Genomic DNA, 10,368 nt, shown 5'->3' on the forward strand with positions numbered 1-10,368 from the left:
TCAATATTTTTTTTTTTTTTTTTTTTTTTGAGACGGAGTCTCACTCTGTTGCCCAGGCTGAGTGCAGTGGTGCAATCTCAGCTCACTGCCAGCCTTCCACATTCAAGCTATTCTCCTGCCTCAGCCTCCCAAATAGCTGGGACTACAGGTGTGTGCCACCACGCCCAGTCAATTTTTTGTATTTTTAGTAGACGCGGGGTTTCACCATGTTAACCAGGATGGTCTCAATCTCCTGACCTCGTGATCCACCCGCCTTGGCCTCCCAAAGCGCTGGGATTACAGGCGTGAACCAACGCACCCGGCCCCAAAGTGCTTTATACTCAAATACACTCAAAAAGCGCTTTATACTCAAATTTATACTCAAATTTTATATATATATAGCACCTAACACAATTCCTGGCACTTATAAGGCACTCAATAAATGTCTGCTGAAAGAATATGTAGGGAGATGGGATAGTTTATAAAAAGAACAGCCCTTAATATACACACAGATGAGACATGTTACATGAACATCTTGCATGATGAAAAAAAGATACACATATAATTATAAAATATCTGCTTTCAAGTTTAACAATCACCACCAGTCTGATTATCAAATTTAAAGCATTACATAATGAATATAGATTTTAATGGTACAATTATAACTCACTCTGCAATTTTCTTTGAGAGCTCCATACATGATGAATTTGAGTTTGCTGAAAACAACACAAGACCACCTTTGGTTATGTTCATCTTGGTTTCTAATTCAGGTGGCGTCACACAAAACATCAAAACCTTCTTGGTTTTCCAATTTCCAGAGCCTAGAAGGATATAACACATATTAAAAACTGCCATATGATATGAAATACACCTGAATGAACTTTTTTTAAAGGAAATGACTTCAGCTGAAGGAAATCAGTTTCTATCCTAATAGTATTTTTAAAATATTAGATATATACGGACAAACAGAAAGTTCACTCGGATTTCAGGGTCCCAAATTTATGGAAATACATTATCACGTGATGTTCACAACCACTGAGAAGAAATGATAAACTTACAAGAAAGGCGGAGCTGAAGAGCTCAATGTTTTACTGATTGCTGCTTAAAGTCAATTATGGACAACCTCCTTTTATTCTCTGACAACAAAATTCCTCCTGGATTAACACACAGAAAAATGGCAGAGCCATTAGCGAGAACAAGGACTGATTAATCCTTAAACAAAGAATAAATGACCCATCTACTCCCAGCTTTTCCTGTAATCCTTGTTTACCATAAAACCTTTCCCGGCCTTTCAGCTGCCCTGTGTCATGTCTAAAACTGACCTCTCATCTTCATTTTCCTCAAGTGGAACACGGGCTGACTAGAAAATCACCTTGAAGGACACTTAAGTGACCACCTAAACGACAGGCAGTGGGCCACAAATAAAAAGGTCCCTGGCTTAGAAGTCATCACTGCTGGCCAGGTGCAGTGGTTCACGCCTGTAATCCTAGCACTTTGGGAAGCCAAGGCAGGTGGATCACAAGATCAAGAGATTGAGACCACCCTGGCCAACATGGTGAAACCCTGTCTCTACTAAAAATACAAAAAATAGCTGGGCATGGTGGCATGCACCTGCAGTCCCAGCTACTTGGGAGGCTGAGGCAGGAGAATGACGTGAACCTGGGAGGCACAGGTTGCAGTGAGCCGAGATCGTGCCACTGCACTAGAGCCTGGCAACAGAGCAAGACTCTGTCTCATAAATCAAAAAAGAAGTCATCAGTGCTGAGTGTCCTCATCACGTAGTGGAGGTGCTAGATGGGAGGAACAGCAACAACCCAGCAGGCTGTGGGCGGGGGGCCCTTTCTCAGCAAGCTCACTGCATTTCCACAGTTGTATGTTCACCTGGGACCTCTGGGAAGGCTGGTGGAGATCATCAATGAGCTGAAACTAAGCTAATCTTTTTCATCATTTTTTTTTTTTTTGAGACAGAGTTGTTCTGTCGCCCAGGCTGGAGTGCAGTGGCGCGATCTTGGCTCATTGCAAGCTCTGCCTCCCAGGTTCACACCATTCTCCTGCCTCCACCTCCCGAGTAGCTGGGACTACAGGCGCCCCCCACCATGCCTGGCTAATTTTTTTGTATTTTTAGTAGAGACAGGGTTTCACCATGTTAGCCAGGATGGTCTCGATCTCCTGACCTCGTGATCCGCCCACCTCGGCCTCCCAAAGTGCTGGGATTGATTACAGGCGTGAGCCACCGCGCCCGGCCTCATTAGTCTCAAATGTTAATTATACAAAACACAAACACATGCTCCCTATAAACACCTGAAACATGGCTGGGCACGGTGGCTCACACCTGTAATCCCAGCACTTTGGGAGGCCAAGGCAGGCGGATCACAAGATCAGGAGTTTGAGAACAGCCTGGCCAATAGGATGAAACCTGTCTCTACTAAAAATACAAAAATGAGCTTGGCATGGTGGCGGGTGCCTGTAGTCCCAGCTACTCCGGGGGCTGAGGCTTGAGAATCGGTTGAACTCAGGAGGCAGAGGTTGAAGTGAGCCGAGATTGCATCACTGCACTCCAGCCTGCACGACAGAGCGAGACTCCATCCCCCCAGAAAAACCTGAAACATGATAGTTAAGGATAAAGTCACCAGCCTCGATCCCGGGTCCTCCCCAGAAGTGAGGGTTCTTATCAGTTTAGTAGGGACATCAGACCTTTTCTATGCATTTATACATGTGACCTCCATAAAAAATATATATGGCCGGGCACAGCGGCTCATGCCTGTAATCCTAGCACTTTGGGAGGCCAAGGCGGCAGACCACTTGAGGACAGGAGTTCGAGACCAGCCTGACCAACATGGTGAAGCTCCATCTCTACTAAAAATACAAAAAATAAAATAAAAATAAGCCAGGCATGGGGGTACCTGCCTGTAATCCCAGCTACTCATGAGGCTGAGGCAGGAGAATCACTTGAATCCAGGAGGCAGAGGTTGCAGTGAGCCGAAATTGCACCACTGCACTCCAGCCTGGGCGAAGAGGGCAAAACTCCATATAAAAAAAAAAAGGCCAGGCACAGTGGCTCATGCCTGTAATCCTAGCACTTTGGGAGGCCAAGGCAGGCAGATCACTTGAGGCCAGGAGTTCGAGACCAGCCTGACCAACATGGCAAAACCCCATCTCTACTAAAAATACAATAAATAAATAAATAAATAAATAAATAAATAAATAAATAAGCCAGGCGTGGTGGTACATGCTTATAATCCCAGTTTATAATTTCTACCATGTAAGTACAGTAATAGACATGGGGGGAGGGGCATTTTTTTTACACCCCCCAACCTTCAAATAAAAAGCTCCTTAAAGTACAGCAGGATTCCTGATAGGAGTCGGAATACTTAGAATGAAAGCATTTTAGAGGTAGGAAGAGATCTTAGAGGTAGTTCAGCCCATTCCTCCTAAATCTTTTGTTCAAAGCCCATCTGTAGGAATCCTGCCAAGGAACCACTCAACAGAAGCCTGAACAGCCCCAGGGTCTGATGCCCACATCCGCTGAGGGCCCATCATTCCAAATTCTTCCTTAGAACATGCTGTGGCCGGGCGCAGTGGCTCACGTCTATAATTCCAGCACTTTGGGAGGGCGAGGCAGGCGGATTACCTGGTCAGAAGTTCAAGACCAGTCTGGCCAACATGGTGAAACCTCATTTCTACTAAAAATGCAAAAATTAGCTAGGCCTGGTGGCATACGCCTGTAGTCCCAGCTACTCAGGAGGCTGAGGCAGGTGAATTGCTTGAACCTGGGAGGTGGAGGTTGCAGTGAGCGGAGATTGCACCACTGCACTCCAGCCTGGGTGACAGAGCAAGACTCTGTCTCAAAAAAAACCCAAACAAACAAACAAAAAAGAACATGTGGAGATTCCTCTCCTTGTAGCTTCTGCCCAGTGGTTCTTAGCCTCTCCTTAGAGATTTATGGGAAACATTAAATTCCTTTTCCACAGGACAGCCTGCAAATTATTTCAAGATAGCTCTCCTACATTTGTGTACTTTTTCCAGGATATTTCCTGAAGTCTTTCCTTATCTCCCATGGTTTAAAATGGCCTGCAACATCCTGCATATGGTCTCTGACGTTCTAGGCTTCAGATATAGGCTTCTATATAGAATCCTTACCAAAGACCACCCTCAAAATGACATTGGTGGGGTGGACTGGGGAGCATCCATTTGGAAATGACTATCAACATAGTCATGTTTTGTGACTATTCATTTCACAAGTTATTCAAACATAAGGGCTGTTTCCTTTTTCTTTTCTTCTTTTTTTTTTAAGATGGAGTTTCACTCTTGTTGCCCAGGCTGGAGTGCAATGGCGCAATTTCGGCTCACTACAACCTCCGCCTCCCTGGTTGAAGCAGTTCTGCCTCAGCCTCCTGAGCAGCATGCGCCACCACGCCCATCTAATTTTGTATTTTTAGTAGAGACAGGGTTTCTCCATGTTGGTCAGGCTGGTCTCAAACTCCCGACCTCAGATAATCCACCCGCCTTGGCCTCCTAAAGTGCTAGGATTATAGGCGTGAGCCACCGCATCCAGCCATAAGGCTTGTTTGTAGTTTTAGTTCTCCTTTCTCCTGTAGGTAATGAAGACTGTGTTCTTTACCAAGTTTCCAGAAAAGAGTTATAAAGACTACCCTCAAAAACATGATAATCATCAAGATGAGGTTGGCAGGAGGCTTGTTAGCACAAGGTTTTAGTGTGAAATGAGAACATTCCCTTATTTTCCCCATGAGCTATAACTGCTTTATGTTTATTCTAAATTTACTCTAGAATGTATGAGAATTATTTATAACATGTATGAAAACACACCGTTTTCAGAGAATCTTAGCACCTTTTAAAGAGCAAATCACACTCCTCTTCTGAATAAGATTTGAGAATCTGTTAAGACTCATGAATGAAGTAGCCACACTGAGAGATCATTTCCTTTGGACAGACTAGCAGTCATTTCAAAACCACTCACCCACATTTCAGATGAGGAAGACTCACATGGAAGTGTGTTGTCTTCCCTCTAAAGCATCTACTGTATAAATACCTTCTACTTAAAGATGGCTGAAGTAGGAGCGTGAAGAGTTGGGTTTGCCTTCCAGTTACTAGGCTGTGTGGACATCACTTGTCCTTGCTGGGCCTCAGCCTTTACCTTCCAGACAACAGAGATATAACCTTGGTAAAAAGCTTTCCCCATCGGAATTTAAGGTCCAGGTAGCAGAGATTTTTCTTTTTTTACCATGATATTCTCTGCTGTATACCCTGTGCAGCTGCCACACAGTAGAGGCTAAACTAACGATTGCTGAATAATGCCTGACCTCAATGAGTCACAATGATTAACAAATGAAATTGAAAGATGAATTAAAAGGCATCATAACGTATAAAAACCGGCCAGGCGCAGTGCCTCACACCTGTAATCCCAGCACTTTGGGAGGCCAAGGCGGGTGGATCACCTGAGGTCAGGAGTTCCAAGACCAGCCTGGCCAACATGGCGAAACCCCTACTAAAAAATACAAAAATGAGCTGGGCGTGGTGGCATGCACCTGTAACCCCAGCTACTCGGGCGGCTGAGGCAGGAGAATCACTTGAACTCGGGAGGTGGTGGTTGCAGTGAGCGGAGACCACGCCACTGCGCTCCAGCCTGGGCAACAGAGCAAGACTCTGTCTCAAAAAATAAAAAAGCATAAAAACGTATTACGTTTATTGGCCGGGCATGGTGGCTCATGCATGTAATCCTAGCACTTGGGGAGGCCCAGGCAGGCAGATCACGAGGTCAGGAGTTCAAGACCAACCTGATAAACATGGTGAAACCCTGTCTCTACTAAAAATACAAAAAATTAGCCGGGCATGGTGGCACGCACCTGTAATCCCAGCTACGCAGGAGGCTGAGGCAGGAGAATCACTTGAACCCAGGAGGCAGAGGTTGCAGTGAGCCGAGATCGCACCACTGCACTCCAGCCTGGATGACATAGCAAGACTCTGCATAAAAACAAAACAAAACAAAACACCTTATTATGCATGTTTATTAGTGATGTGCCTCACTCCAAGAAAATCTGTCTTTAGTATCAATATTGATGAGAACTTGAAGGGCAAATTCTAAACCAAATTACTCTTCCACTCCTCTATGATCCCAGGATCTGCTTACCTCTCCAACAGAATGTTTACTCATGCCTAACATCTTCTGAGTGTTCACAATGCTTATGACAACCCAGTGAAGCAAGTACTAGAATGAGACTCATTTTAGACAGGGGAAGCTAGGTTTCCAGATGAAGAAACTTACTCAAGGCTGCAAACCCTCTAAGCAGCAGAAATAGCTCAGTCTCAGCATGATTTGTAGTAGTTAGTCGTGTGCAACACTGGGCTGCACAGCCTGTCTCTCAACCCACACAGAAAACAACTTGGCACTCTGCTGAATTCTGCATACCGAGAGCAAAATCGGGCAAATACCCAGATTTTGAAAAATGTCTATTGTAAACATGCCTTGTTTGGAAAACAATTTATATAATAGTGCCAAAGAAAGAACACAGAAGTTTGATTTGGTATTTCCACTTCTGGTAATTATTCTAAGGAAATAAGGAAAAAGCTATATGCTCAGTGATGATGGTCAACATAAGACTTTTTAAACAGCAAGTACACCAGACCTGTGTAAAGGTTCCATAACAAAGTAATTAAGGAAAACACAGAATAGAAATTCAATAAATATTCAACACCGCGCAAAAGTACCTATGAATGACTTTAAGTGGAAAGAGTTCAAACCACAACTGAGTAATAATGGTACACACCAGGGCAGTAGGAAAGGAATATGGACAAGAAGGGTATGCTTTAGTGGGGTTCAATAATGTGGGTGAATTATTTCTATTTGTGCAATTAAATTTTTTAAACACTAGAGATCACACCTCCTGAAGCCCCAAAGCCCCATTCCGCATTTTCATATCCCTTTCAAAAGCTAAACACTCAAACAGAGCCAACATTAAAGTAAGAGAAAAATTATCAAGCAGAATACTTTAAAATTTCATCACGGTTCCCCCTCAATCTCTGCTGGGGTGAGTTCTGAGTTGGACAAAATCATCCTTTAGGGGGTGAGAGATATATTCGTGACGAGCAAAATCAGGTAAATTAAAATCACGGGCTCCGTGTCAGGTTAGGGACAGAGAATGGCTGGGTCTGGGCTTGCTTTCAGAGCTGCTCACGACAGGTCCCATCATTAGGGTTCGACTCCCCAGCGGCGCCTCAGGGAGCAGAGAGAGCCCAGACACCGGACTCCCGGCCCGGCCCCCGCCGACCCCTGACGGAAGAGGAAGAAGACAGAGAAAAATGGAAGGGCCGCGGGCGCGAGGTCGCCCCCGTGAGCCCCCAAGCAGCCATCACCCCGGGACCCCGACCCGTCTGCCTGCCGGTGCCGCGGGCTCCCCGCCCCGTGCACGTGCGCCCCGCAATGCTGGAGCCAGCCAGCCCTCGCCGCTGCTCGCCACTGGCTCCCGCCCGCTTACCTGGCCCCGACCCCAGCCCCTGCCCCGCCGCAGCCTCGGCTGCAGAAGGAAGAAAGCGCTGGGTCTCCTAGCGGCGTCTCTAAGAGCAAAATGGCGACTCCCTGCACAAGATCTGCCTCCGCGGCGACTGCTAGGCCGGTGGGCGGGGTGAGGGCGGGGCTAGAGCCCGGACAATGGAGGCATCTGGCTGCGGTTGTGGGCGTGGCCCACCCATGGGGAAGGCGCGAGGCAGTGGGCATAGCCACAGGGGTGGAGTCGGGCTGGCACGATGGGCGGGGCGGTGGGCGGGGATGCGCCTGTTCTGGTCCCTGGAGAGCTGCGAGCCCCACACCAATTGTGACAGCCCAGGCAGGTCACAAGGAGTGTGGACAGAGTATGACATTTGGAATTACAAATACCTGGGTTCAAGCCTCCACTGGCCTGTAACCTTGGACAAGTCATTTCACCTCTCTGAGCTTGTTTCCTTATCTGAAAAACAAGCATGATAGCAGCACCCATTCCACAAGACTGTTGTGAGGATTAAATGAGACAACACGGCCAGGCACGGTGGTTCACGCCTGTAATTCCAGCACTTTGTGAGGCTGAGGCAGGCGGATCACGAGGTCAAGAGTTCGAGACCAGCCTGACCAACATGGTGAAATCTAGTCTCTACTAAAAATACAAAAAATACTAGCCGGGCGTGGTGGTGCGCGCCTGTAATCCCAGCTACTCAGGAGGCTGAGGCAGGAGAATCGCTCGAACCCTGAAGGCAGAGGTTGCAGTGAGCTGAGATCACGCCACTGCATTCCAGCCTGGGTGACAGAGCAAGACTCCATCTCAAAAAAAAAAAAAAAAAAAAAAAAAAAAACAACACAGTGCTCTTAGCACAGTTCTGGGTGTATAATAAATGATTACACATTTATTATAAATGTTTTTGGTTTGTTTGTTTTTTGTTTTGAGACGGAGTTTCACTCTGTTGTCCAGGCTGGATGGAGTGCATTGGCACGATCTCAGTTCACTGCAAACTTCGTCTCCTGTGTTCAAGCGATTCTCCTTCTCAGCCTCCCGAGTAGCTGGGATTACAGGTGTGTGCCACCACGCCCGGCTAATTTTTTGTATTTTTAGTAGAGACAGGGTTTCACCATGTTGGCCAGGCTGTTCTCAAACTCCTGACCTCAAGTGATCCGACCGCCTTGGCCTCCCAAAGTGCTGCGGTTACCGGTGTGAGATTTTTCTTTTATTATAAAATTATTATAATGCTTTTGGTATCCATTGCCTAAGTTCTTTATAACTTAGGTAATGTTTACTCTCTATTGTATGGATAACATAATAATAGCAAACACATGGGCCCTCTTTTAAGTGCTTTACATGTATTAACGGTAACTTATTTAATCCTCACAAGAGCATAAGGTAGGTGTTGTTATCCTCTCCATTTTAATAGTTGTGGGAACTGAGACGATGACGTTAAATAACTTTTCCAATGACAAAGCAATGGACAGAATTTCGACCCAAGAGGCTTTGCACCAGTCTTCACTTACCGAATCCCTATACCACATCATCTCTCCAATTCTGCTTTGGAGTTTTGACAATAATGAGGCATGAAATCATTCATCAGAGGTTGTAGAGCTAGCTAGAGTCTTTACAGTCCAACATCTTATTTTAGAAAGGAAGAATACAAACATCTCAACTAACGAATCATACATACATTAGTTGAGACTTGGTGAAATGGAGTCGTTTGAAACATTTCGTTTGCCTGACAACTTTACAGGGACACACAGGCCAGTGATTATCTGCATACCAAAATTGATTCCTCTTCTGCGGTACTTCGGCTGGGCTCACGTGACTTCTGCGCTGGGATCTAACTCCGATCACAACCCCCACCCCTCTGCTGCGGCTGGCGTAGATTCCGCGCGTCACATGTTGGCATGTGACTGGATCTGGCCAATCAGAGCAGTTCATCCCTCTCCGCTCGCTGATTCGCTCCAAAGATAGGCTACTGAGCCATTTGGAACCCACGAAACATCTTCTCCATCCCTGTGCCAGGACTGTGGAAGTAGGCTCACTCTCTCCTGCTGATGCTGCAGCTCTTGGGATGCCAGGAGGGGAACCGCCTAAGGAAGATGCTGAGAGAAGAGAGAGGGAGGGATACAGACCAGGCCCAGATGCGTTTGCGTTGAATCTGAAGTCGGTAGGTCCCTGGACATTTCTATTATGGAAGCCAAGAAGAACCTCCCCTCCACCCTCTGAAGCCAGCGTGGATCGGTTTTCTAGCACTTGCAGTGTCTGCACGGTCTCCTCTGCTTCCTTCTCCATTGCCCTTTCTCACCAGCCCAGGCCCCCCACCCTGAACTACTGGGACACATGCTGTTCCTGCCTCCAGGCATGCACTTCTTCCTGCAGCCCCCTTCCCAACTAACTCCTTCTTGAACTTGATAGCTCCATTGTCACTTTCGAGTCTTCCCTAAACCACCCCCTTCCCAATTAAGTTTCATATACTTTTCTTTCATTGGGCTTATCACGATTACTAATTGTTTGGGTGATTATTTGACAAATATCACCACCTCAGCCCCTGTACACTATAAGCCCCATGAGGGTAGGCTCTTTGTCCCTCCTGCTGATCACTGTTTCCCAGGACCTGGCACAAGTATGGTACTCAAGAAATGTCTGGAAAATTGAGGGCCTTTTCCTTACTGGAAAGAAAATGGGCAGTAGCACAGCATTATATAGTGTTTGCACCATACAAGGATATTACTGGAAAAAAAACCCAAACTTTTCTAAGAGACAGAGTCTTGCTCTGTTACCCAGGCTGGAGTGCAGTGGCCGGATCTCAGCTCACTGCAAGCTCCGCCTCCCGGGTTTACGCCATTCTCCTGCCTCAGCCTCCCCAGTAGCTGGGACCATAGGGGCCCGCCACCTC

General features: G+C 46.5%; 1 protein-coding gene across 13 annotated transcripts in view; it reads right to left on the reverse strand.

Moving 5' to 3' along the window:
* Positions 1 to 9,380, reverse strand: part of PRPSAP2 (phosphoribosyl pyrophosphate synthetase associated protein 2) — a 71,803-nt gene extending 62,423 nt beyond the window's left edge. For 2 of the 13 annotated variants that reach the window (XM_017854728.1, XM_017854717.1), the window contains exons 1-3: positions 9,250 to 9,380; positions 1,038 to 1,133; positions 650 to 800 (exon numbers count right to left, since the gene is read on the reverse strand). Coding sequence is in view for 9 of the 13 variants with exons in the window: in XM_017854717.1 (XP_017710206.1) it covers positions 650 to 768 (119 nt within the window). In the remaining 4 variants the exon portion in view is untranslated. Of the gene's footprint in view, positions 1 to 649; positions 801 to 1,037; positions 1,134 to 5,029; positions 5,049 to 5,843; positions 5,872 to 6,985; positions 7,006 to 7,472; positions 7,662 to 9,156; positions 9,177 to 9,249 lie in introns of those variants that run through there. The other 11 variants (XM_017854726.1, XM_017854716.1, XM_017854727.1 and 8 more) reach the window with 10 other exon arrangements.
* Positions 9,381 to 10,368: the final 988 nt, after the last annotated feature.

Source organism: Rhinopithecus bieti, unplaced genomic scaffold (assembly GCF_001698545.2).
Source record: "Rhinopithecus bieti isolate Rb0 unplaced genomic scaffold, ASM169854v2 scaffold_39885, whole genome shotgun sequence".
Lineage (NCBI taxonomy): Eukaryota > Metazoa > Chordata > Mammalia > Primates > Cercopithecidae > Rhinopithecus > Rhinopithecus bieti.